Here is a 27,772-nt window from a genome sequence, read left to right on the forward strand (position 1 = left end):
TTCCCTGAGTTCCAAAGGGCAGATTCGAACAGTTGCAAATCAAGGGAGGAGCAGCCAGGTCACCACCTCTAACTGCAGGAGACTACAGATATCTTCTGTGAAGATCCAAATTGGCTTCGGCCATTTTCAGCTTCTTCCCCGCCTCTGGAGTCCGTGTCCAGCAAGGGTCCTTCTGCCCAGTGCCATTCAAGCCAATAGAATGAGTTTTCGTTTCGGAAGCAAAGGAAAGCTTCATCCTTCGATCAAAGAATGGAGAGGTCGCAGCTGGTGCATCCACGCTCTCCCCCGCAAACCGGGGTCGGGGCTGTTTTATAGGGATCTCGTTTTGTGGGTGGGACAGCAGAGCTCTCGCAAGTTGCCCGCAGGGCTCACGCTCTAGGTGGCAGTGCCGGGCCGTAGTCTCTCTGCACACGGCCCACCGCTGCCATCTTGAGCTCCAGGTTTTTGATTTTGTTGCTGCTGCTGTTTTTTTAAAAATATATAAATTTATTTATTTATTATTTTTGGCTCTGTTGGGTCTTTGTTGCTGCACGTGGGCTTTCTCTCTAGTTGCGGCGAGCAGGGGCTACTCTTCGTTGCGGTGCGTGGGCTTCTCATTGCGGTGGCTTTTCGTTGCAGAGCACGGGCTCTAGGCACGCTGGCTTCAGTAGTTGTGGCATGCGGGCTCAGTAGTTGTGGCTCAGGGGCTTAGTTGCTACGCGGCATGTGGGATTTTCCTGGACTAGGGCTTGAACCCGTGTTCCCTGCATTGGCAGGTAGATTCTTAACCACTGCGCCACCAGGAAAGTCCGCTGCTGTTGTTTCTTAAATGTTGTCACTTGGTGAAGTAAAAAATTGGTCCTCCAAAAAAAAAAAAATTTTTTTTTTTTTTTTTTTTTTTTTTAATCATACTGCTGTGTGAAATCCAAAGTCTGGGAACCATTGTCTTAACACCAATTCCAGAAGTCTGCTAATTCTTGAGTTGCCCTGATTCCTTTAGCATTTATTGTATCAGATCTGAAACTGGGGAAGATGATGCTGTTTCCACCATGCTATCCCTGAGGAACCCGAGTGTTTGGCTATGACTTTCCTGTTGACAGAGACCTAGGGGGGACAGTGGTCAAGAGAATCCTTGCTGCCTGCTGCCTCCTCTGTCATTCTTGACCCAAATAACGATGACTGAAAAGCAGATGCTTTGCTTCAGCCTTCCTCCTTGACACTGAAACCTAGTTTTGGAACATTCTGAGTTGCTTGAGTTTCTTCAGGCAATTGGCAAAAATGTTACCTGAATAAATGCCACGGGATGTAGCTAAAATGCCCTGGATACATACAGCAGAGAAGAAAAGCAGCCGATGAGCTTTTAGACTCACTCCTTGGGTCACAGTGTGATTTCCTCCTACTCTAGTAACGCAGGTCCTCTCTGTAATGCAGGTTACGTCGCTGGATTTGTAGACTCGGAGGTGAGCAATAGATCGGACCTGTATGATGTGTTTGTGAATCTGGCAGATGGTGAGATTACCATTGCCCCACTTGCAAAAGGTTAGTTCTCTGTTCTGTTTTGTTGTTGACACAAGATGTAAGCCAAGCAGTTGTATTTTTTAGGCTGATTCTCCCTTTTGAAGGCCTGCTTCACCTGTTGTGCTGGAGGGATTTTTCTGTTTCTAGAACACAGCATTCATTTTAATAGACCTGACCCTTTTAGGGATACATCTGAGTGCTTACGCTGTACGGTTATATGTTAATAAGATAAATGGTCTGTTTGTCTTGTTTCTTCAGTTTCATATTCAAACAAGGTGTATTTGTTATCTATTGCTGCATAAGAGATGACTTCTAAACTTAGTGATTTAAAATAGCAAATACTTATCTCACAGTTTTGGTGGGCAGGAATTTATGAGTGACTTAGCTAGGAGGTTCTGATTCAGGGTCTCTCATGAGGTTTTAATCAAGATATTGCCAGGGCTGCAGTCAAATGAGGCTCAACTGGGGCTAGAGAATCCATTTCCAAGCTGACTCACATGGCTGTTGACAGGAGGCCTCACCACATGGGCCTTTCCATAGGGCAGCTTGAGTGTTCTCACCACGCGTCTGCTGGTCTCCCCAACAGTGAGCAATTCAAGAGAGGGGGGACCACAGTGCCTTCTGTGACCTAGTCTAGGAAGTCATACATGATCACTTCCTCCATATTCTATTTGTTAAAGCAAGTCATTAAGGGAGAAGAATTAGACTCCACCTTATAAAGGAAGGAGTATCAAAGAGTGTGCAGACATTTGTCACTACACGAGGGTTGAACATGACTCCCGTGTGGAAAATCTTTTTGAAGGATGTCTCAGTAAGCAGCAGGGAATGAGAGTATTCTTGGGGCTAATGACCAAGAAAGGGTGTTCTAGTGTCATAGGGTCACCTCTGGCAACTGTAAATTATCCTAAATTACAGCTGCACAGAGTAGCAAAGATTGGGTTAAATACGTTTTGAGCCTAGGACACTATGAGGTATTGGTTTTAGACAGGAATTACAGATAACAGCTTTTGTAGTGTCATTTATCTTTCTCCTAAAAGTGGGAGCAGCTGAATGCCAGCCAATTAGGGATTTTTGTTAGCTAGGTTCTGATAATGTGAGGTTTTATCTAGCAACCTCAAATTAGTAGAACCAGAACTTGTTTTCACTTTGAAATTACAAATATAATAAATATTCATGGTGTAAAATTCAAAATATAGTATCAGGTCTTTAGGGGATATTGCCTTTTGTAAAGCCGGAGTGATAGAAAACTAGCTGTAGCCGGGGCCACTGAAACTGCTGAAGCGTTAGGACTGGAAAGCCTGGCAACTCCCTGCTGCCCTCTGCTGCTCTGAGTCTATAAAACGGGCTCATCCCAGTGGAGTTTGTCCCTCACGAGTATCAAACAGAAATTTCTGTTAACCTTCTGGCTGCAGAAAATAGCAGTGTATATAATTAAAGTAACTTGGGTTGTTGCCTTAGCTCGTTTCTAAGGGCCTTTACACAGTGAATGTTGAGCTGCTTCTGCAGAACTGAGAGGAAGTACTGCTTTCACAATATCCCTGCCGGAAAGATAAACGTGAATTCTCAACTGTGAAGACCTGGACAGGAAAGTCAGGCTGTTTGTTGGCTTACAATCACAACCCATAGGCAGTCAGATTTCATTAGGTTTTGTCTAGAAAGAAAAATAATTCTTATCAGAATTTTGGTTTGGTGGTGGTGTATGTTTATTTTGGACATGAAGTATATAAATCATGATCATGCCTTACCTCCTATTGTGTCACCATATTTGTGTGTAGTAATAAGATGGAAATGGGGGGTTGTCAGTTGCTTTTTGAAAATTCCCTCTGTGTGATCGTTCAGGTTTCCAGATAGATGATTACTTTTCATTATGTAAACATCTAAATATTCACACAACATATTCTTCTTGATCTCACCAGAGGCCATGACAATGGGCAAACTACATAAAGAAATCGGTCAGTTAATTGTCCAGTCGGCAGAAGATCCAGAGAAATCAGACAGTCAAGTTATACAGGTAATGCCTTAATCTTCCCACTGACTGAGTCTCGAAACGGCATCGCTGGGCAGCGGCTGGTTATCTGCTGTTCACGGGCACAGAGTGAAGTGACTGGAGAGGCCAGTGGGTAGCTGCTGAGATGAGGTCTGCAGGATTGGCCCTGGCGAAGATGAGCCAATCAGTTATCAGGCTCCAGGGAGAGACGGACAGAGGGCGTTGGTGCCAAAGCCAAGCGTTTATAGTGAAAGATGTGATTGCCAAGTGGTGAGAGGGGCCATAGGGTTTGGCGGGGACCCGCCAGCAGCACTGTCCTTTCTCTTCAGTGCTGTGGCTGGGAGGAGTGGGCAGGTTTTTTCCCGAGAACCCAAACACTGAGACTGTCTTACCGGACAGATGGTCATTGCCCACCCATTGCCCTGTCAACATTAGAGGGAAAACAATGTTAGTGAAATGTGTAAATTTGAGTTTTGTATTACTGTGCTTTTCATGGACTAAAAGGGATACACAGATGACTCAGTATAATGTATGATGAGAGTGCCTACCATGTTGTACAGGTTCACAGTGTTTGAATAAGTTAACGATGTCAGCAAACCAGGAGAAAGACATGACTTTAATGCGAGCTCTGCTGAGTCCTCAGCCACCCGAGGGGAACGTCAGTCAGTGAAGGGGAATAAAGCCCGTGCGGCAGGTGCTGGGTCACTCGTCCCAGGCAGGAGGGGACTTCGGGGAGAGACTTGTTCTAAAAACAATAGCAGTTCCTCAAAAAGTTACACATAGCATTAACATAGATTTGGTAATTCTACTTCTGGGTATATATCAAAAACTGCAAGCAGGAACTCAAATAGGTATTTGTGCACCTGTGTCCCACAGCAGCATTATTCACAATGGCCAAAAGGTGAAGACAACCCAGATGTCCCTCAGCGGATGAATGGACAAAATGTAGTACATACACGTGGTGGAATATTACTCAGCCTTAGAATGAAGTTCTGACATGTGCTACCACGTGTATGAACCTTGAAAACATGTTAAGTGAAATAAGCCAGTCAAAAAGGACAAACATCGTGATTCCATTCATAAGAAGTACCTAGAATAGACCAATTCAGAGAGTCAGAAAGCACAATGGGCATCGCCTGGGGCTGGGGAGAGGCCAGTGGGGCGTTGCTGTTTAATGGGTACGGAGTTTTGGTTTGGGATGATGGAGAAGATCTGGGATGGATAGTGGCGATGGTTGCACAATACTGTGAACGCACTTGAAACGCCACTGAGTTGCACACACTTTAAAAATGGTTAACCCCGCCCCCACCGATCCCACCGCCACCGCTGCTCAAAATTAACCATGACATGTATTTTTTGTTGTTTTAAATGTTCTGTTTTTTATAATTTATAAAGTTAGTCTGATAAACTTAAAAAAGAATAGCTGGAAGAATTCTGGAGAACTCAGATTTTTTTTTGATACTAACATATTGTGTATCTTCCTGTTCTATTAAAGGATATTTCCCTGAAAACAAAAGAAATCTTCACCAACCTGGCTCCATTTTCAGAAGTTTCGGATGATGGAGAAAAGCGAGTGCTCAATTATGAGGCACTAAAGCAAAGACGATTTCCACCAGCAACAGAAAACTTCCTCTACCACCTAGCAGCCGCGGAACAAATGCTGAAAATCTGATGGTGGGACAGAATGCATCACTACTGATAACTGATCTAAAGCCCTAGCACCATGATTATCCATTAACTGTGTAAAATACTGGAAATAACAGAGAAAATGTTATATTTTTAATGATTTATTTGAAAGCATTGCAATTTGACCTGAAAAAGCACTGAAACACGTACGAAAACACTTCCGATTTCCTCCTATCTGATTAATTTCATGCCTACTCTCAATGTTTACAAAGTGCTGTAACCACCTATATATATAACATATAAAACAGCCTGATGTCCTGGAGTAAGAGCAGAACAGCTGTCAAGTTCTCCTGCAAATCACAGCAAATCGGAAAGCCTTCATTATTATAAGTTCCAGTTTGTCTCAGTGTGTAACCACAAACTAATGGTTTATTTTCAGAAAGCTGCCTGAAATTGTGCTTTGTATTCTTCTAGGAAGAACTTTAATTCCTCATGAGGAACTCTACTTTGAGCCAAACTACTAAGTTTTCTGCAGAACCGTCTAGAAGATCATTCAAAAGACCCTGCAGTTGCACTTTCTTGTAAAAGAATTTTTTTTTCCTTAGGCTTTGAACATTTTGCCTATAGTATGAGGGTTCTGCATAGATCTTATACTGGAGTAGACAACTTAATAATCCATATTTATACTGTTGCAGAGGTAAGCATTTGGCAAACTTAAGCCATTAGTACTCTTTAATCAACCCAGTTGCTAGCAATATTCTTTTGAAAAAGATGCCAGTCCTTATGTAGTAGAGTAAAAGAAGAAAGCCCATTTGGAATATAAATGTCTCTATGGCTGAAACAGCAGCCTTATGTAATTGGGGAGAGAGTGTGAGAATTAACTTCTTGTAAAGGCCAAAACCAGAGAATGTCTTCAAACAACATCAGTAAAAATAATTTGGCCACGTATGAAGATAACCGTTCTTTGTTTAGTTAGGTAACTTTTTCATAATTGGAGACCTAAAAATTGCAAAATAAGCATGGGGGGTCTAAATTATGTTATTATATGTATTCATATTCATTATGAAAGCGTTATTTTTCACTCAGTACTGTTGTCCTTAGAAATCTTACCCAGAAAAATGTTTGCAAAAAAGCTTGTCTTTATTGGATCTTCCATTTATTCCTGGTGTTAGACATTTGTTAGGGAAAAAAATTTTAAAATAGCCCCTCCTTGGGTGGGGGGCAGGGGAGGATTTGAAATGAGATGATGTTTACTGAGGCCAACAATTGAAAATTAAATCTGCACTTTATGAGAATGAATACTAACATCATTTTTGCCCGTGTTTTTTTTTTGTATTACTCTATTAGCTAATGATAAAAGTTGTTAAAATGACAAATTTATGATACAGAAATAAAATGAAATATTTTGATACTCAGCAGTTTTAGGCATATGAAAAATTGTGCCCTCTTTTTCTAATTCTCCCCACCCCAAACAAACAAAAGAAAAAACCCTTTTTTAAAAGTCAACTGCAAACCCACCGGGGAATTATCCAAAGACCGATTTGAAAGTTAGGCAGTCTGGTTTCTTCCACCACTGACTGGCTCAGCCCTTCTCTCTCTGCCCGGCCCTCCTCCACCCCGCACTTCCTGGAGCTGACTGTAAGGTCCAAGTGCCTTCTCTGAAAAGATGCTCTCACATTACTACTCAGTTATCTGTCAGTGGCTGAACCTCCACTTGGAGCCGTTGCGCATTTTGTTAAGTTTGTTTAGTATAAGCCTGTGGCTACATGGAGCTGACTGATAGATCACTTTTACTGATTTTGTCCTTTTAGGCTGTTGTGAAACATCTTTTACCCAATTTGGAGATAACCATCATCGTGGCCTAGGGAAAACTGAAAGCCACAGGTGCATTCTTAGATGACTTGGGGCAGGGTGTGTTGGAAACAGCCCTCCATCCAGTACGCATACGTTTGGGTACCTACTCTACACCGTGGACTGCGTATCCTGGGGCTTCCTTGATGCCCAAGACAACAGTTCCTGCTGTCAAGGTGCACAGTCTATGGGCACATAGCTTCAGCAAACGGGATTGCACGCGGTGTGGCAAGTGCTAGGCATGATACGAGCACTATGGGAGCACATTGGAAGGGCACCTAGTTCAGTTCTGTGAATCCTGGAAGGCTTCCTGGAGAAGAGTGATTGACGTCCAAGTCAGACCTGAAGCACAGGGAGGAGTTAGCCCAGAACAGAGGGAACAGCTGGTGGGAAGGCCAGAGAAGAGAGACCACAGCACATCTGAGGAACTGGATGTCAGTCCAGAGTGAGGAGAGGGAGTGGCAAGAGATGAATAAGGTAAAGGCTCCCGCCTGCCATGGTGAGGAATTTGGACTTGATCCTGATGTACTGGGAAGCCATTTAAGGCTTTTAAGCAGGTGTGGTTTCGAAGAGCGGGCTGGAGATGGACTGATGAGCGACACCAGCAGGGGATATGCTGTTGGGCTGGGCAGTGGACGCAGAGGGGTGAGTTCTAGAGACTTAACAGACTCAGCCCAATAGTGCTGAATGGGGTGGGGCGATGGGGGAGTAAGGCCGAGGCCAGTGATCCCGTCTGACGAAACTGGTACACGGTGGTGCCATTCCCTGAGGTTGGGAGGGGAAGATGGTCTCAAGTGGACATCCAGATGGCGAAGCGCAGGGGGCCGCGGGACGTGGGCCTGTTGGGCAGGGGAGAGCAAGCCCCACGACAGGCCCGCACAGGGGGTAGTGGCAGTATGGCCAGCATCTGTGGGGGCACGGATGACGGCAGTCTCAACAGTGGAGGGCGGGGTGGAAACAGTGAGGGTAGAAAACTCTCTGAAAAAGTCCGGCTACAAGGGGGGGGTTTGCTTTTTGCATGAGGCAGGTGACTCAAGCAGTTGAAATGCTACAGAGAAGGAGCAGAGCGGGGAGGCTGGAGCCAGAGGGGCAGAGGAGGCCGCAGAGCAAAGGCCCTGAGCAAACAGGGAGGGTTGGGCTCAAGCCCAAGGCACAGCTGACTTTGCACGGAGGAGGGGAGGCCGGCGTGTGTGGAGGGAGGTCAGCAGGTTTGGAGCCAGGAGGCCAATAGCCTTGGCTTTCACAGTGGAGGAGGAGACAGGGTCACCAGCCAGTGAGGAGAAAGAAGCAGCTGGGCAGCAGCTGGCAAAGATTTTAAGCAGCTGTCTAACAGGACTAAGCTGAGAAGGGACACAGGATTGCTTTGGGGGTTGGAGGCCTTCATTGGCTCCCCACATGTACACCTCGAGATGGGCCATCAGTTTAATGCCTGTGCCTTGGGCACGTGGGCGTTGGTGGACCTTTCTCCTTTGTTTTCCAATACTCAACTTTAGAAAAGTTTATTAGTAAGTTCACAGTATCCTTTCACAGGCTGACGAATAGAAAACTGAATCTTATATCACACATTCATCCCCTCAGCAACCCCGTGTGGTGGGTTAGACAGGACAGCCCCCATTTCTCTCCTTCCACCCAAGCTTGTTTAACCCTAGGCACGATCAGCCTCAAAACAGTCTTGGCATGCATAATCGGAAGCCATCCTGTTGGTGCAGACACCTCTGGGGGTTCCAGGACACTCCTGGCAGGGTTGTCCAAACTGAAACCTTGGAGGAAGGTTTTCACGCAGGTACCAAACAAATTCACCTAAAACTCACCCCTACACCCCTCTGTTATAGAAGAGTTCTGTTTCTTCTGTTGCAGACTGAATTTCCTTTTCAAGCTCACTGCACTGTATCTAAAACACAAAGTTAAATTCTTAATATTCACATTAAGACGTCTTCTTGCCTTAGAAGCCAAGTTTAAAAAAAAAACAACACAATTTCAGAAAGCATCTATTTCATATAACCTTTTCAGTGATGTCTAATCTATAACAAAGAAACATTAACCTAACTTCTTAAAAACTTTCTTATGGAAAATTTCAAATATAAACAAATGCTGTGGCCCATGTAATGTCCAAGGAGGCGCCCTGGGCAGGGGCCTGGCAGAATCCCTCTTAGCCTTGGGCTCTCTCTGCAAACCACCCTAGGCAGGACAGGACCACCATTCAGCTACGTCATGCCCACCTTGGACCAACAAGGTATTTTAAAAGTCCAGCAAATGCCAAGACTTGCTTGGCGGGGTTTGGGGATAGGGGGGTGACAGCAACAAGCATTTGAAATGTTCAGCCAAGAAATGCTAGAAATTGATATCTACTACATCAATAACGTCCTTGATACCAGCAACAAGGCTCTGCAGAGGTACTGTGATCGTCATCTGTCTCTAATAGAAACTAAGCCTCAGAGAGTTTAAGCAGATTGACCAGAGGGTCATGGAAGAGCTGGGAATCTGAGTCCAGGCAGTCTGACGCACCATAGGTCATCACGGTCTACAGAACAGCAGCCGCTAGCTGCATGTGAGCACGTAAGAGTAAAACTAGATTAAAATTTCAGTTCTCTAGTCACACTAGCCACGTTTCAAGCGCTCAACAGCCGCATGTGACAAGCGGCTACACACACTGGACAACACAGATATAAAACATTTCCATCACTGCGGAAAGTTCCATTGGGTGGGGTGTCGCTATAGTATATTATGAAGTATTTAAAATATCTCAAAGGTTTTTTTTTTAACGTCCCAGAAACATGCTTCAGATATACAGTTAAGAAACACAGAATCCAAAACTGTACAAGTGACCTGGGAGATGGGATTATGCAGAAATAATGTTACTTTGTTTTATACTTCTGTAAATTTCGCAGATTTTTTTTGGAGAATAATTTATTTCACTCTGATAACGAGGGGAAGAAAGAGATATATATTCTTAGAGGAAGTCGAAGGGGGACACTTACCCGTCCAATCTGTGGGAATACACTAAAAGAAACTGGCACCATCAGTCCCATGACAAGGATAGTACAAGAAAGCTTTAGGGTCCACAGTGACCACGGACACTGCAGGAAAAACTGGGTCCTGTAAGAGACAAGGTACCAGGGCTTTTTTTCAGAGGTCGGCCCTCTGCTCGAATGGTGTCCAATTGTCTTGCCAGCAGCTGCAGGCCCAGACTTGGTTCCCACTTGCCCCACAAACAGGCGATACTAGCAGCTGCACCCACAGAGCACTCACTACACGTCAGGCCCGGGTCAAGCACTTCACACGCATTTGCTCATTAGATCCTCCCATGACCCTGTGAGGTTTGTGTTATCATCATACCCTTCACACGAACAAGAGGCTGCAGCCACAGACCGTGTGAGTCCCTCGTCAAAAATCTCCAAATTCTTAAAAGTGAGAGGTCAGATTCTAGAGCCTGTGCTCTCCCCTGGGCTACACTGACACGGATGTGACATTCTGACCATGACCTTTCAGAGTGTGGGAAGAAGGTGCAAGAAGCCCAGCCTGGGAGTCAGAGACCTGGGGTCCTGGGGTCCGGCTGGGGCTCGGCCACTGACAGACTGTGTGCTCTTGGGCAAGTCACTTTCTCCTTCTGAGCCTTGAGTTTTTTCATATGCAAAATGAAAGGGTTGAGTCGGAAGAGCCAAGGTGGTCACTCCAGCTTGGACACCATCATAGCTGTTGGATGACATGAGGTCCTTCCAGGCACCCAAGGCCCACTGGGAAATGAGGACCATCTCTCCTCACCAGACAGCGGGTGCCACTGTGCAGGCCTAAGGGGACGAACCGCAGGACCCCAGCTTTTCCAGAAGCCCCCACTCTGAGGCCAGCCAGAGAGGTTCAGGAAGACCCCAACCCAACAGAAGTCCCCACACCCACCTAGCTGGATCAACCACAGGAAGTAACAGTTGCCTCTGCCCAGGACACTGCTACTTCCTGAAATGTGCTCCTTATGTGGTCCTAGCAGGGACTTCCGAGCTCACCACCTGGACAGAGCAGACTGGTTCAGCACCAGACAGGTGACCCCTCTTGGGCCAACAGAATCCTTCCTTGGGAGTTTGTGAACTGAGTGGAAGACATTCCCTGCCCCCAAACCCCCAGGGTTTGCTGTGTTCTTCTCTCTCATCAGGACACTGCAAGGATATGAGCTGGGAGGTGGCTGCAGTCACGTCCCTCAACATGAAGAAGCCAGTGTGTGGTGGGAGAGAAGGAAGACAACACCCACGAAGGAGAAGAGAGGACTGTCCTGCACCAGAGCTTCTGATCAGCTGCCACAGGCAACGTACCCTGACCGTACCCAATATCTAAACCAACGCATCTCCCTTCTGCCCTAAGCTACTCACTGCAAGTGGGGCCTCTCATACTGGCTGATCCCAGGCTCTCCTCCTAACAGGCCATGTCTCGCCTCTCAAAAGGGATGGCAGTCTACTGATTCTGGGCCACTTAAGCTAATTTAACACATGCTTGGAATGAAGGGGGAAAAAGAGGCTTGAGCAATATTCATAGCATATCAGAGCTGGGAGAACCCGCAAATCATCCACACTCACCATTCTAGAAGCGAGGAATTGAGCCTCAGCAGGTGCCGAGACATGCCCAGGAGCAGATGTAACTGAGGACAGGGCCTGGGCGAGATTCCAGGTTTGCTGGAATGTGCACATCGGGATTTGCACATCTGCCCTAAATCAATCCTACTGTCTTAACTGTGATGAAGCGTGTTTAGAAGGAAGATTCCTGAAGCAACTTATTCCCACCTCTCCAACCAGGTTCGGTACTTGACAAGTTTTATACAATTTTGATTGTTTATTCCTACCCGGGGAGATGAGCGTACCTCTTACCTTTTAAAAAAGTATGAGAAGACTTCAGGGATAAAAGCTGAGGTCCCAAACAGCACAACTCTGGATGTTGCTGTGTCTTTAACGGCCTAGTGGAAATGAAAAGAAAGCAGCTTAGCACGTGGAGTGAGACAGTTTCCAGGCATCTTGCAACTCACGACAGAGGCCGGCAAACAGCAGCTCTCCCTTCTCTCTTAGAAAAACAATGCACGTGCAAAAGGTGAAGGCAGCGCCTGATGTGCACACGTACAGAGGATGCCTGGGGTTGGTGCCAGAGGAACCGGAGACGGGATTTACCTCCCTGACTCCACAGTGGTCTCCATCACTCCCACAAACCACCCCAAATAAAATACCAAGCACAAGCAAAGGCAGCTTACGGACAAATCCTTACTTAGAACCAGATGGCAGTCCGTTTGATGGAAATGCTGGACTGGACTTGCCACTGAGGACCGCTCCATGTTTTCCTTCCAGTCCAGGACTCTGCCACTGGCCTTCCTCTCCTGAACAGGCCCCCCCCCACTTACTCCCACCCCTTCCAGTGGAGGAAGGCCAGCTCCGAGTGCACTGGTGTGGCATCACACCCACATGTAACATGGTTATGTCTTCCTGTATGCACCCATCTTTTGCTTGTGTAATTAACAATGCGCTATAAAATTTTATTTTGCGTAGACACGTACGTATATTTCCTACCGTGTTGTCATCTTTTCTAGAATATACGTTACTCTCTATATTGAACATTTAAACATATGATTGACTGCATGGGTTATATGCACAAAATCATGTGTACTCAAGAGCAATGTCAGAGACTTTCAAGGGAAATTTCTGACTATAGATGACACTTGCATGTGAACTTCAGAACCCAAGCCCTGGATAAGACACAGCTCCACACACAGCACTGCTCAGCGTAAGATGGACAGGCACTCTCCCCACCATTCCCTCCCCTGAACTCTGTTCTGTGCACTTCTGTCCTCCCATAACCCCATGACCCTGTGACCCTGGGGCTACAGCCCGCTGTCTGGGCTCCTCTGCTGTACCCAGCAGGCCTGTTCTCTCTTAGGACACTAACGCTCAGCTCACCCGATCCTCTGCGGGAATGTCCTTCCCCCACGAGGACAGAGGGCGCCAAGAAGGGTGGCTTTTAAAATAAACTTTCAGGAATACAAGATAAAGTTGTTTGACTCCAGGAGGAGAAAAGTGGCTGCTGAGCATGCTGTGTTTCGACGTCAGTGAGGCGAGGCCAGCCTCACTCCATTTGTCTCGTGTGGAAGAGAAGACATTCCAAACCAGACACCGGTCATGAGGAGACACTGCAAGACGCGTGACAGCTTGCAACCGAGTAGCTGACAAGGCCAGGCCAAGGAAAACAGCACGGACTAGGCTCCTGAAATCTGATCAAAGGTGCCCTATTACAATCAGATATTGCTGGTTACGCAGTTTCTGAAATTTTAGCCAAAGAAAATAAACCTTTCGGTGACAGGGAAGTGATAAAAGAATGCTTACGCACGGTCGCAGACACTTTATTCTTAAGAGAAAGATAAACACTTAAAAAAGAGCAGACCATCAAACCTTTCTTTTACCCTAAATTGGCCTTCATGCAAAAAAGGAAGTTTCTCTCGATGAGCCGGGCTAGATAAGTGGGTAGCTAGCAGGGCCCGAGGCTGCCTCCCCGCCCCCAGCCCCTGGAGAGGAGGGATGCTGACTAGTGAGGGTGTGGGTCTCCAGAGCCCAGCACAGCGCCCAGCAGGGAGGAGGTGCTGAGGAACAACTTGTAGATTAAACATTTGCTGTCACTCTTCTCTCCAGCTCTGTGAACAGTTCACAACGATACCCATGCCCTGCACTTAAGTTTGAGTTGAAGAGAAATGCAAACATATATCCACACGAAGAGTCCTACATAAATGGTCAGAGCGGCATCACATGTAATAGCCAAAAACTGGACACAAGCCCAGTATCTATTGCCTGGGGAGTGGACAAGCAAAACGTGGTACAGCCATACAATGGAACACTGCTCAGCAATAAAAAGCCACACACTACTGATGCCTTAAAAGTTGGACGGACCTCAAAAGTCAAAGAACCCCTACACAAAAATACTGTATGATTCACTTGTATGAAACTTCTAGAAAAGGTAAAACTATGACGATATAAGGCAGATCAGGGGACTTCCCTGGTGGCACAGTGGTTAAGAATCCGCCTGCCAATGCAGGGGACACAGGTTCGAGCCCTGGTCTGGAAAGATCCCTCATGCCATGGAGCAACTAAGCCCGTGCGCCACAACTACTGAGCCTGCACTCGAGAGCCCGTGAGCCACAACTACTGAGCCCATGAGCCACAACTACTGAAGCCCGCGTGCCTAGAGCCCGTGCTCTGCAACAAGAGAAGCCGCCGCAATGAGAAGCCCACGCACCGCAACGGAGAGCAGCCCCCACTCGCCGCAACTAGAGAAAGCCCGCGTGCAGCAACGAAGACCCAACGCAGCCAAAAACAAATAAATAAATTTTAAAGCAGATCAGTGTCTTCCTGGGGTTGGGGCTGGGAGGGGGAGTGATGGTACATGGGCACATGAAAAATTTTTAGGGTGATGGAAATCTTCTAAAATTGGACTGTGGTGATGGTTGCACAACTGTTTGAATTTACTAAAATTCATGAAATTTTACTCTGTACTCTTACAATGAATTTTATACTATGTAAATTTCTCCTCAAGCTATTTAAAGATGTCTCTTTAGGGTGATTCTTTTTTTGTTTTGGATTTTATTTTATTTATTTTTTATACAGCAGGTTATTAGTTATCTATTTTATACATATTAGTGTATACATGTCAATCCCAATCTCCCAATTCATCACACCACTACCCCACCACCACCACTTTCCCCCCTTGGTGTCCATACGTTTGTGCTCTACATCTGTGTCTCTATTTATGCCTTGCAAACTGGTCCACCTGTACCATTTTTCTAGATCCCACATATATGCGTTAACATACAATATTTGTTTTTCTCTTTCTGACTTACTCTGTATGACAGTCTCCAAGTCCATCCACGTCTCTACAAATGACCCAATTTCGTTTCTTTTTATGGCTGAGTAATATTCCATTGTATATATGTGCCACATCTTCTTCATCCATTCATCTCTTGATGGGCATTTAGGTTGCTTCCATGTCCTGGCTATTGTAAATAGTGCTACAATGAACACTGGGGTGCATGTGTCTTTTTCAATTATGGTTTTCTCTGGGTATATGCCCGGTAGTGGGATTGCTGGATCATATGGTAATTCAATTTTTAGTTTTTTAAGGAACCTCCATACTGTTCTCCATAGTGGCTGTATCAATTTACATTCCCACCAACAGTGCAAGAGGGTTCCCTTTTCTCCACACCCTCTCCAGCATTTGTTGTTTGTAGCCTGTAACTGATTGCTAATCTCATAGCGTTGTGGCTGGAAAAGATGCTTGATATGATTTCAATTTTCTTAAATTTACCTAGGCTTGATTTGTGATCCAAGATGTGACCTATCCTGGAGGATGTTCTGTGTACAGTTGAGAAGGAACTGTAATCTGCTGTTTTTGGATGGAAGGTTCTATAAATATCAATTAAATCTATCTGGTCTATTGTGTCATTTAAAGCTTGTGCTTCCTCATTAATTTTCTGTCTGAATGATCTGTCCACTGGTGTAAGTGAGGTGTTAAAGTCCCCCACTATTATTGTGTTACTCTTGATTTCCTCTTTTATAGCTGTTAGCAGTTGCCTTACGTATCGAGGTGCTCCTATGTTGGGTGCATATATAATTGTTATATCTTCTTCTTGGATTGATCCCTTGATCATTATGTAGTGTCCTTCCCTGTCTCTTCTAACATTCTTTATTTTAAAGTCTACTTTATCTTATATGAGCACTGCTACTCCAGCTTTCTTCTGATTTCCATTTGCATGGAATATCTTTTTCCATCCCCTCACTTTCAGTCTGTATGTGTCCCTATGTCTGAAGTGGGTCTCTTGTAGACAGCATATATATGGGTCTTTTTTTTTGTATTCATTCAGCGAGCCTGTGTCTTTTGGTTGGAGCACTTCATCCATTCACATTGAAGGTAATTATTTATTTATTTATTTATTTATTTATTTTGCAGTACGCGGGCCTCTCACTGTTGTGGCCTCTCCCATTGCGGAGCACAGGCTCCGGACGCGCAGGCTCAGCTCAGCGGCCATGGCTCACGGGCCCAGCTGCTCCGCGGCATGTGGGATCTTCCCGGACTGGGGCATGAACCCACGTCCCCTGCATCGGCAGGCGGACTCTCAACCACTGCGCCACCAGGGAAGCCCTGAAGGTAATTATTGATATGTATGTTCCTATTACCATTTTCTTAATTGTTATGGGTTTATTTTTGTAGGTCCTTTTCTTCTCTTGTGTTTCCTACTTAGAGAATTTCCTTTAGCATTTGTTGTAGAGCTGGTTTGGTGGTGCTGAATTGTCTTAGCTTTTGCTTGTCTGTAAAGCTTTTGATTTCTCCATCGAGTCTGAATGAGATCCTTGCCGGGTAGAGTAATCTTGGTTGTAGGTTCTTCCCTTTCATCACTTTAAGTATATCATGCCACTCCCTTCTGGCTTGTAGAGTTTCTGCTGAGAAATCAGCTGTTAACCTTATGGGAGTTCCTCTGTATGTTATTTGTCGTTTTTCCCTTGTTGCTTTCAATAATTTTTCTTTAATTTTTGTCAATTTGATTACTATGTGTCTCGGTGTGTTTCTCCTTGGGTTTCTCCTGCCTGGGACTCTCTGTGCTTCCTGGACGTGAGTGGCTATTTCCTTTCCCATATTAGGGAAGTTTTCAACTATAATCTCTTCAAATCTCTTTCTCAGGTCCTTTCTCTCTCTCTTCTCCTTCTGGGACCCCTATCATGCGAATGTTGTTGCGTTTAATGTTGTCCCAGAGGTCTCTTAGGCTGTCTTCATTTCTTTTCATTCTTTTTTCTTTATTCTGTTCCGCAGCAGTGAATTCCACCATTCTGTCTTCCAGGTCACTTATCCATTCTTCTGCCTCAGTTATTCTGCTATTGATTCCTTCTAGTGTAGTTTTCATTTCAGTTATTGTATTGTTCATCTCTGCTTGTTTGTTCTCTAATTCTTCTAAGTGTTTGTTCTTTAATTCTTCTAGGTCTTTGTTAAACATCTCTTATATCTTCTCCATCTTTGCCTCCATTCTTTTTCCGAGGTCCTGGATCATCTTCACTATCATTATTCTGAATTCGTTTTCTGGAAGGTTGCCTATCTCCACTTCATTTAGTTGTTTTTCTGGGGTTTTATCTTGCTCCTTCATCTGGTACCAAGTCCTCTGCCTTTTCATTTTGTCTATATTTCTGTGAATGTGGTTTTCCTTCCACAGGCTGCAGAACTGTAGTTCTTCTTGCTTCTGCTGTCTGCCCTCTGGTGGACACTTTAGGGTGGATTCTTAAACACAGAACCTTCATTTCCAAAACAAGGTATTTTATTTCTGACAGCAACTTCTCTCCTGTTACTTGCAATTATGATGTCCCTGTTGTAACTCATTTAGAAAGGCGGCCACTATTTCCAGACCTACTATTAGACGGGCTGGTGGGAATACTGTAGCACGTATCCAGTGGTTTACAATTCAGCTCTGTAAATCGGTGACAGGATTTAGAGTAACATGTTTCATGAGCCAAATACTGATGTATTTACTGATCAACTGAGAGGCCATCTTATCTGACCGCCTCTCCCACCAGCATTCTGGGCGGAAGGAGGTCCAGCTGGCTCAGGGAGGCCCCTTGAACGCAGACACTGTGAGAGGCCCAGCTACTCTGTTTGCTTTGTGAGCAACTGCCTCACGTTACAGTTCTTTAGCTAAAGTCACTTCACTGAGATCAAAAAAGATCTCACTTCCTGAAAGGTAGTTTTTTTTTTTTTAAGTCTATACCCCAAAGGAAACCATAGACTACTGCAGGTTCTTTGAGCTGAATGCAGACAGAAGCTACTGTGTTGGATTGAGCAAAAGAGTAAACTATTTAACAATAAGAAGTCTTAGAAATGGAGGCCTTTTAGAGGAGTTTTAGGTCAGAGCATTGGATTTCCTCAGGCCATTCTTGAGAGCAGACTGGTCCTTAAAGGTGAAGACTCTAAGAAAATCCACTGGGAGGTGGACACGGAGGGCTTCTCTTAAACCCAGAGACATGTCCACTGACTTCCCCGAGTACAGGGCAGGCTGGGAGGGCAGACGCTGAGCTTGGAGGACAAGATCTCACCTTCAGACAGGGGCCAAACGTTTGGTGGACGTCCATCTGTGACCCATCTTAGAGGTCAGTTTGGCTGGGATGTAGTTCCCAGGTATTTAATCAAACACAACCAAGATGTTGCTGTGGGGGTGTTTTGTAGAGGTGATTAACATCTACAATCAGCTGACTTTAAGTAAAGGAGATTGATTACCCTCCATAGGGTGGATGGACCTCATGCAATCAGTTGGAAAGCCTTCAGAGTAAAATCTGAGGTTTCCCAAAGAAGAAATTCTGCCTCAAGACCGCAGCATCAGCTCCTGACTTTCCAGCGTTCAGGCCTGCCCTACACATTCCCAGCGCAAAAACTGCACAAGCCAATTATTTAAAATAAATGTCTTACTATATATATAGATAGGTGATAGATAGATAGGCAGATATCCTATTGGTTCTGTTTCTCTGGAGAACCCAGACTAATGCATCACCTTTTAAACATCAGGGTGGGGCTTCCCTAGTGGCACAGTGGTTAAGAGTCCGCTTGCCAATGCAGGGGACACGGGTTCGAGCCCTGGTCCAGAAAGATCCCACATGCCGCGGAGCAACTAAGCCTGTACGCCACAACTACTGAGCCTGCGCTCTAGAGCCCGCGAGCCACAACTACTGAGCCCTCGTGCCACAGCTACTGAAGTCCACACACCTAGAGCCCATGCTCCACAACAAGAGAAGCCACCGCAATGAGAAGCCCACGCACCACAGAGAAGAGTAGCCCCGCTCACCACAACTAGAGAAAGTCCGCGCACAGCAACGAAGACCCAACACAGCCAAAAATAAATAAAATAAATTTATAAAAAGAAAAAGATCTTATTGCAGAGAACAGATTAAATTTTTTTTATATTAAAAAAATAAACATCAGGGTACAAGATGTAAATTCTCTCTCTCAGCATCCTAAGAAAAGACAGATAAGAAAAGGTTGAAGGGAGACATGAATTTGTTACCAGCTGTCAAACAGGCAATTCAATTCGTTGCCCAAAAGGCAAGCGGCTTACAGCTCCATCTCGTGTGTCCCCCTACCTTTGTCCCAGCTTTTCTGGAATAGCCTATGACACTGCCTTCCTTGTCCATGACCTCAATTCCTCGCAGGGGCTCCAAACTTCTCGATGCAACCACATTCATTCCACTGAGTTGGGCTGTGGATGTAAAGAAGAAAACACACAACAGAGAGATAAGTGTCGGTCCAATAAAGCAACATCTTTTCAAGTGTCATGCCTGTTTCTTTGATGGTTGCACTTCCTGATCCTCGGGTGGTACTGGGCCATCCAAGCTCTCCTCTGGGCTGTGGGGTAGGGTCAGAATTGCTGGGCTCTCAGTCTTGGATCCTGACCACAAACTAGCACCAGGTTCTGACACCCCTGACAGGATACCAGGAGAAACCCTGGGGTCCTTGAAATACGCCTACCTGCTTTGCTGAAGCTGGTTTTTTTTTTTTTTTTTTTATGTTTCTTTGGCTGCGCCACGTGGAAAGTGGGATCTTAGTTCCCTGACCAGGGATTGAACCTGTGCCCCCTGCAGTGGAAGCGCAGTCTTAACCACTGGACCACTGCGGAAGTCCCTACTGAAGCTGGTTTGACCAAGTTTCTGTAACATAATTTCCCAAAGTTTACCACTGACATAATTCTGCTAACTCTTCAAGCTGCTATGATTCCCAAACCCAAATGTGGAGCGTGAACTAGTGAACTTGCTGGCTGGCAAACTTAAAACAATTGGTTAATATCTCCGTCACTCCCTTGGAGTCAGACCACTGGGTTGGAATCCCCTAGACCACCACTTTCTCCCTGTGAAACCCCAGAAAAGTTCCCTAACCTCCCCTTGACTCAGTCTCCTCATCTGTAAATGGGAATAATAACATTACCTACCCCTAAGTTGTTGTCAAGATTAAATGAAATAATACATGGACAGGGCTTGTACAGAGTCTTTCAAATGTAATTTGTGTTTCCAGGTTTGTGTTCACCCTTGGACAACTAAAGGGGTATCTACAGAGAAAGTGTCACCTCTCAAACCAAAGACCTAATTTGGGCCTGGGGGCACCGGCAAGATGCAAACAGTGGCCCTCATCAGCTACAGTGTGGCCCAGAGACTTGGGTATCCCCGAAGATGGAGGGAGCCTCCCTGCTTACCGAGAATGATGACAGGAATGACGCTTCTGCTCAAAATGCTATTCAGTGAAAATCTTACTTGGAGCAAACGAGGGAATAACTAGAAAATAGGAGAGAAAAATCATTACTGCACGGGACCAGCAGAGAGCTAGTGTCAACTTACTTCTTGTTACAGGTCAGACCCCTGCCAAGTGCTCTCCATGTATTTCTTGTTTTAATTCCTGCAACACTGACATGTTCTCCCTGATCATCAGAGGAACTCTTGGAGACTTAAGAGAGGTAACAGAACTTGTCCAGAGTCACTAAGCCATTAAGAATTTGAGCCAAGATGTGAACCCAGGCTTACTGGACTCTGAAATCGACATTTTCTCCTATTAGTATTCTGACATCTAAAGCAATACACAATTTGTGTAACATGTTTATAAACATGAATACATTTTTTTTTTTTTTGGCCGTGCTGCGCTGCGTGTGGGATCTTAGTTTCCTGACCAGGAATCGAACCCACAGCTCCTGCAGTGGAAGCGCAGAGTCTTAACCACTGGCCCGCCAGGGAAGTCCCCTGAATTAATTTGTTTTTAAAGATAACAGTACTGAGCCCCTGCCTAGAAACCTGGAACATAATCACACAATTTTGGGGCGATAGGATTACAGACGACTTTTATTTTCTTCCTTGTGTCTTAATCACACTTTCTAAATTAAGTTAGAATGTAAAATTCTGATTCTGAGGAATAAAAGAGATTCGACAGATTTCTAAAATACACACTCCAAAAAAGGTGGACGAAGCAATCACTCCTGCTCCTACTAAGATACTCTCATGGGGGCGACGATCCTAGGGAAAAACAAAAGTTCATATTTAGCAAGTACCAGAGTTTTACCCAGGAAAGATAATTAAACACACAAAATCGCCAAAAGAAACAATATGAACTTGCATACCCTCTGGGCCTCATAATACTCACATAACTTGCATTTCCATTGACAATGTTGAAGACTGTACTGTACGTGTAGAAGGAAACCTGCAGGAAGACAGAGGCTAACATGTCACATTCTGGTTTCAAGCACAAAACATTCAATAATTATGAAATACAAAGAGTTGCTACCTGAGGTAAAATCATGGACTTTAGACTTTTTACTGGCAGCATTGACAGAAATACCTGTAAAGAAAATAAAGCAGATACAGACTACTATATATATTATAAAATAAGCAGATAAACAAGGACCTACTGTGTAGCACAGGGAACTAGATTCTATATCCTGTAATAACCTACAATGGAAAAGAATCTGAAAAAGAATAGGTATATATGTATAACTGAATCACTTTGCTGTAAACCTGAAACACTGTAAATCAACTATACTCCAATTAAATAAATAAATAAAAAAGAAAATAAAGCAGAGTTGTGAGTGTCTGGGGGGAGGGAGGGCTTGGGGAGCAAAGAACTTGCCCAGGGAGATGCAGACCTGAGACCCCAGGAGCAGGGAAAGTAGAGGAAGGTGCGATGCAGGGGGCTAGTGGGCAGTGGACAGGTGATGTTGGATGGGCACCCACGGGCACTGGGAGCCCCTGGGTGCCTCACAGTGGTCCCCATCTCCAGGCAATTGAGCAGGGCAGCTAAGAAGCAGCACCTGCAGGGGCAGAGGGGTGCTGTCACTTGGTGAGAGCACCTCATGAGAGCCAAGGTGGACAGCCTCGCTGGGGGCGATTCCGGTTTCCAGGGGAGGGCCTGAATGAAGGGGAGGGCTTGCGGGGAGAAGGTGACAGCCAGTGACATGGGCTTGTGCCAGGGAGCACATCTTAACTCATCAATCTGCTCCATAGCGCTTTGCACACGCTAGGTGTTCAAAGGAAGGATTACCTTATGACACTGTGGACCCTCAAGAGGCCCTGGTGCCCGGGGGGGATATGTGGGGGTGGGGTGGGGAGTGGACAAGGGTCGGAAGTGCAGGGTCCTAACCATCTATCAGGCAGTCACGGGACAGAGGTCCAGAGCTGGAGGACACCAGCCACTGAGCTTAGGAGATGGGGGGACATCTTCCTAAGCCCCCAGCTTCAGAGCAGTGAGCGGCAGCTTACTCACCATGGGCGCCGTGAAAGGCAGGAGAGCTGGCAAAAAAGACAAGAGGGTCAGTGACAGCAGAGTGGGTGGAAAACCACCCACCCAAAAACCTCTTCTCAGGCCGAATGAAGGCATGGACGTCAAAGGGTATTTTTTACACGTGCTGTTTTGTTCCTAATAAAAACAATAGCTGTGCACGTGGCAGAACTTTAAATCAGTGCAGCAGAGCTAGATCTGACCAGGCTCCTGCCCAATGAAGGTAAATGGTCCCTTATTCCAAGACCTTGGTCACCCTTCCACATGAATTCAATACATCTGTGACACTGGGACTTAGAATAAGACACATATACTTGCTCTTCGTCCCTGTTCCTGGCACACAGCCTAAAATCCTTGAAATTTCCTAAGTGAGAAGGGCGATAAAGGTGAAAGGAGTGTCTCTTATTCTTCATAACAAGCCCCTTTCAACCACACCTGAGATAATGTCAATGCAGTTACCCTGGGAAAGCACCTAAGGAAGGGGGCTGGTTGCCAGGGGAACCAAACACTTGACTAGAGGGAGGCAAGGTTTTTTAAAGTTGCAAACCACTCTGAAAATGAGAATCAACTCACCTGCAGGTCGAAAAGGACCAGGGATCAGCTTGCTACTGTCAGGGTGCACTGTTGACTTCAGAAGGGTGAACACAAAGGTGAGTCTGATGTTTGGTTTTGTTATCTTAGGCTAAAAATTAGGATGGGGCTGAAACTTACGAGACTTCTCTTCCAAGCTTCTTGTACCTAAAAAGAGAAAAACCAAGCAATAGCTTTTAAAGGTGGCTTAGCAGCCAATCTCCTCTACAGTCTCATTTCTGGTGCCATCTTTGCTCCACCTTTCACAGACTGGAGGGCAAACTGTTCTCTACCACACGGACTGAACAAATCAAAACAAGTGAATCAAATGAATCAAACGAATGAACTGACAGGAAGCAAAGAGAAGATCCACATGAAAATGACCAAAACATTAAAAAGCCCCAAGTCTCTAACCTAGGAGAGGCCAACACCTAACTCGTCCCTCGGGCGAGTCCCTGAGCGCAGCGAGCCTCCCCTGGCTCAGAGCAGAGTGAACTGTGTGCAGACCACGCCATTAGCCAAGTCACTTTTAACAGAGCCAGGCTGCGAGCTCAGAGGCCCCAACAAGTTCTCAGAAAAACCAAGTTAAATGTGTGAGCTTGGGCTTCCCTGGTGGCGCAGTGGTTGAGATGCCCGCCTGCCGATGCAGGGGACACGGGTTCGTGCTCCGGTCCAGGAGGATCCCACATGCCGCGGAGCGGCTGGGCCCGTGAGCCACGGCCGCTGAGCCTGCGCATCCGGAGCCTGTGCTCTGCAACGGGAGAGGCCACAACGGTGAGAGGCCCTCATACCGCAAAAAAAAAAAAAAATGTGTGCGCTTTCCGCAGGCTGCCTTGAGGGACTGATGTCTGTGGCCTCCGGAAAGCCCCGTACACTGCAAGGTAGATAACACTTGGTTTGAGTCTTTGGGCAGGACTATAACCTCGCTGCCTCTAGTAGGAAGTAGGTTCTGACTCTGGAGGCCTGCCTGAATTCTGGAATTTGCCGTGGGGCTCCAGGAATCAGCTACAGAGAATCCTCACAACAGATATAGCAACTGCAAATATCTGTTGCACAGGAGGAACCCTATGCCTTTTCTTCTTAATACCAGTTCCTAACACTAGTAACTAATATTAATCTGGTTTACGAGAAGGAATCCTACCTACATTTAAAAAGCTAACCCAACTGGGCAGTGTTTACAATGGCAAAATCCCACCTGATTTCAGACCATGCAAGTAAAATCACCTAAAGGCAACCCCACTCAGCCTTGAGCCAGGCACACCTGGGAATAAGAGCCATACCCTTTTGTCCTCCAGGTCACTTCCGGATGCATCTTCGTGTGTTAACAATAGCTGCCTTGATTTTTCTATTTTTTCCTATAATCGGAGATAAGGAAATCAAGCAATGATCTCAACACTGTTCCGAGTTATCCACAGATTTAAGAAGCACATGTTCACTCACACCTGATTTTAATTTTAAAGCAACGTGGAGCTAAGGCTCTGTACTCCCTGAGTTTCCATTAGATAGTCCTGTGTGTCATTCAGATTCAGACCACCCAGCTTTTTTTTTTTTAATTTTTATTTATTTATTTTTTGGCCACACCTCGCGGCACATGCGATCTTAGTTCCCCAACCAGGGACTGAACCCGTACCCCCTGCACTGGAAGCTCCTTAACCACTGGACCACCAGGGAAGTCCCCCACCCTGCTTCTTAGACAGCTCCAGCGGCTTACCCCACTGCTGCTGCCACCTGTCCCATCCCCTCCACCGGTTCCTCTCTGACTGTCACCATCCTCCTGGCTACACAGGTCAGAAACCTGGAAGTCCCTTCTCTCTCTCTCATACCCACATCTAATCAGTTCAGTCTTATTTTCTCTCTTCTTTTTTACTTAATCTGAGGAAAAAAATTAAACAAGGAAATTTAAAAAATGATTACATACAATCCCTTCACCCAGAATTAACGACTGTGAACATTCGGTTATATTTGTTTCTAATTTTTTCCCCCAAAAGATCCATCACCCCCAGTCTCAATTTCCCCTCCATTCTATCAGAGGTAACCACTATTACGAATTCAAGGTATAAACTTCCAGCCCATTGTTTATATTTGTACATACATGAATACATGTATCCATAAAACAAATATGTAGTTTTGGTTTTTTATGTTGTAATTTGCATAAATGCTGTACTATATGCATCTTGCTTTCTTTACAAAACATCATGGATACCATGTTTTTCCATTTAACATCACACATATGTTTCCACTTCATATCATAGGTTGATCACCAGATCATCATTTTTAACAGCTAATCAGTATTCCACTGCATGAATATACTACATTATATTTCTCTATTTCCCTACCGATGGGCATTCAGCTTGTTTCTTGTTTTTCTCTATTATAAACAAGACTATATGGAACATTTGAGCACAAGGACAGGAGCATCCCTGTGGATCTGGCCCCGAGGGTCATTGCTGGTGACAGGGTCTCTCCTCCTCCTCATCCCTCAGCCACAGCTGGTTCAAACTCTCATCTTTTACTTGGACAGCTGAGCCATCCATCCCCGGAACTGCTCTCAGTCTGGTCCCTTCTGGTTACTCACCACCTGGCTAGGTACAAACCCCCCTCGTCTGAATGACACACAAGGACGTTCAAGAAGTGCCTGGTTCACCTGAATTAAAATAAAAGCCCCAGTAGGACTTCCGTGACAGTCCAGTGGCTAAGACTCCACACTTCCACTGCAGGGGACACGGGTTCGATCCCTGGTCAGGGAACTAAGACCTCACATGCTGTGCAGCGCAGCAGAAAAAAAGAAAACAAAACCCTAGTAACTGGGTGACCTGGCCCACCTGGCCCCCCCTCCCCCATTTTGCTTACAGTCCGCTCTTCCTGACATTTCCTCCCTGGCCCTCCCTCCCTCCCTCCCTGCCTTCTCTAAACAACCTCCCCCAATTCCTTGCTATACCTTTTGCCCTCAGAACCCTAGGTCAAGGTCTGCAACTAGCTTTGCCGGTCTGTCCTCCATTACCAGGGAGGTTTGTCTGGATCCCCTTTGTTACTACCTGTTAAATAGACGTCTGCTTTTATGTACCACCCTTCCAATCCAACAAGCTCATTCGCAAGGAATAAAAACATGATAATATACATGGATTCTGTTATCTCAGCTGCTTTCAAAAGGGACACACAGTCTTCACGTTTCAGAATAAAATGTGAAATTCACTATCTCTGAAAACAAGAAAATACTTACAATTGAAACGACCAAATTTGTAGGATCCAATAATTCTGTCCACTGAAGAAATCTTTGAATAAAAGACTTAAGAGGGGCAAGAGCACCAGAGAGGTTAATGGCAGCAGAAAAACCAAGATACATGGTAATAAGAGCAGTCGATATTATTTTTGAGAACCTAATAGGGCCTTCCTCTTGCAGCATCTCCTGGAATCCTCACAACAACCCCATCTTACAGGTGAGGCAACTGAGGCTTCCAAGGACTCACGAATGGATTCAAGGAAACCCAACCAGGAAATGACCCAATGGCCTGTGCTCTTAACCACTCCAATATCAAAGTGCTCTTGAGGGTTAAAAGCCCAGACTTTGGGGTCAAATGGGCTTATGTTGACACCCCACATATGACCTTGAAGCACTACCTAGAAAGGTCTCAGAATCTGTTTCTTCACCCTCCTGCGGTGGTTATAAGGCTTAACTCTAGTCATAAAGAACCAGACACCCCAGTGAAGGCCCAATAAAGGCAGTTCACATATGGAGAAAGCAGGCATGGTTTGCTCCTAAAAGTCCCCAAATTTTGCAGTGGTTTCAGCTTTGAGGCCTGGCTCTGCCAGGACACCTTGAGTACCTTGTCCTTCCTCAACATCCCCACCTAAGAGAACCAGGCTAGACTCTACTTTAGGTAAAGGCTGAAAGAGAACACTCTAGAACTGTGCTGTCCAATTAGCCACATGTGGCCAGGCCAAATTGAGATGTGCTGTATGTGTAAAAACATACACGGGATTTCGAAGACTTCCTACAGAAAAGGAGGTAAAATACCTCATTCATAATTTTCTATATCGACATGTTGAAATGTTAATATTTATATCTGTTGGGCTAAATGCAATATATTATTAAAATTTAAATTTTAAAAGCCACGTTTTTTGATGTGGCTACTAGGAAATTTGGAATTACCTATGCATCTCCCATCCTATTTCTACTGGACAGCGCCGCCCAGCCCCTCTCTGAGATGGGGCCCAGGTTACTTTCCGGCCATGGCGGCTTCCCGCAGCCCCGAGTCTCACTGTCCGCTGGCTGAGCCTACAGACTCGGGGAAGCTGGGGCCTCCTGGGAGGACCTGTTCCTCTCCAACCTGATGCCCAGCAACAGCTTAGGCAGAGGAAGGCAGACCCCTGAGTGGTGGGGAGTGACTCCTCAGTTCGTGCAATCTGCAGGGGGATACTGTGCGACCCTCGCTTGCGAGGCCTGGGGCAGAGGCCACGCACGGTAACAGCCATGGCCGTCGGCATCCGGCACGCTTGGGTTTCCTTCGTCCCCTCCCGGGGTCTGAAATGGGAAGGCGGGTGCTGCGACCACGTGGCCTGCCCAAGGTCACCGCGGCCAGCGGCGACTCCACGCCGCGCGGCCCACGCCCTCCCCGTCCCCAGACGCGCCAGGCCCGGGCCGTACTTGGCGTTCGGTGATCCAGAAGCGCACGTTGGGCTCCATGCGGGCTGCGGCGCTGCTGCACCCGAGGAGCCGCCCAGCCCCCGCGCTTCTTCCTCCAGCTGCTCCTTTTCCTGAGACCTACGAGCTGCCGGGAAAGGCCGCGGCCGCCTGGCCCGGCGCGGAGGAGGAGCCGGGCGGCGAGCCCCGCCCCGGGCACGCGCGCGTCCCCTTTCCCCGCTTCCGGGGCCGCGCGCCCGCCGCTCCTCGGCATTACGCGCCTGCTGTTCCGGCGCCCCGGGCCCAGCGCTCCTGCTGTTGCCGTGAGC

The 27,772-nt window shown here is 46.1% G+C and overlaps 2 protein-coding genes across 6 annotated transcripts in view; one reads left to right on the forward strand and one right to left on the reverse strand.

Moving 5' to 3' along the window:
* FAM45A (family with sequence similarity 45 member A) overlaps positions 1–6,528 on the forward strand; it is an 18,553-nt gene extending 12,025 nt beyond the window's left edge. For 2 of the 3 annotated variants that reach the window (XM_029245317.1, XM_029245318.1), the window contains 3 exons: positions 1,411–1,518; positions 3,414–3,508; positions 4,980–6,407. In XM_029245317.1, the coding sequence (XP_029101150.1) occupies positions 1,411–1,518; positions 3,414–3,508; positions 4,980–5,156 (380 nt within the window). In that variant the 3' untranslated portion in view covers positions 5,157–6,407. Of the gene's footprint in view, positions 1–1,410; positions 1,519–3,413; positions 3,509–4,979 lie in introns of all 3 variants that reach the window. The other variant, XM_029245315.1, reaches the window with a different exon arrangement.
* SFXN4 (sideroflexin 4) lies at positions 6,140–27,646 on the reverse strand. 3 transcript variants are annotated; one of them, XM_029245320.1, is made up of 14 exons: positions 27,468–27,646; positions 26,043–26,108; positions 24,103–24,177; positions 22,964–22,990; positions 22,826–22,880; positions 22,238–22,263; positions 21,263–21,316; positions 21,122–21,178; positions 20,929–20,994; positions 20,187–20,265; positions 19,084–19,199; positions 11,812–11,897; positions 9,940–10,057; positions 8,433–8,852 (listed from the first exon to the last, which is right to left on the reverse strand). In XM_029245320.1, exons 1-14 carry the CDS (start codon positions 27,504–27,506, stop codon positions 8,775–8,777), a joined length of 942 nt encoding a protein of 313 aa, XP_029101153.1. In that variant the 5' UTR covers positions 27,507–27,646; the 3' UTR covers positions 8,433–8,774. The 3 variants fall into 3 exon arrangements, with proteins under 3 accessions (XP_029101152.1, XP_029101153.1, XP_029101154.1); XM_029245319.1 differs by lacking the exon at positions 27,468–27,646 and having other exon boundaries at positions 6,140–8,852; positions 26,043–26,225; XM_029245321.1 differs by lacking the exons at positions 8,433–8,852; positions 9,940–10,057; positions 11,812–11,897; positions 27,468–27,646 and adding an exon at positions 18,880–18,957 and having other exon boundaries at positions 26,043–27,441.
* Between the last annotated feature and the right edge of the window lie 126 nt (positions 27,647–27,772).

Source organism: Monodon monoceros, unplaced genomic scaffold (genome assembly GCF_005190385.1).
Source record: "Monodon monoceros isolate NGI ecotype Baffin Bay Population unplaced genomic scaffold, NGI_Narwhal_1 Super_Scaffold_4, whole genome shotgun sequence".
Classification (NCBI taxonomy): domain Eukaryota; kingdom Metazoa; phylum Chordata; class Mammalia; order Artiodactyla; family Monodontidae; genus Monodon; species Monodon monoceros.

What these genes read in the sequence shown, in the direction of transcription:
- SFXN4 (XM_029245319.1), bottom strand. Translation starts at nt 26,225, where the DNA reads ATGCTGCAAGAGGAAGGCCCTATTAGGTTCTCAAAAATAATATCGACT. An exon ending in GTGACCTGGAGGACAAAAGG is followed by an intron (nt 22,991 to 24,102) that starts GTATGGCTCTTA and finishes TTCTCTTTTTAG; the next exon opens with GTACAAGAAGCTTGGAAGAG. An exon ending in TCAATGGAAATGCAAGTTAT is followed by an intron (nt 20,995 to 21,121) that starts GTGAGTATTATG and finishes GTTTTTCCCTAG; the next exon opens with GATCGTCGCCCCCATGAGAG.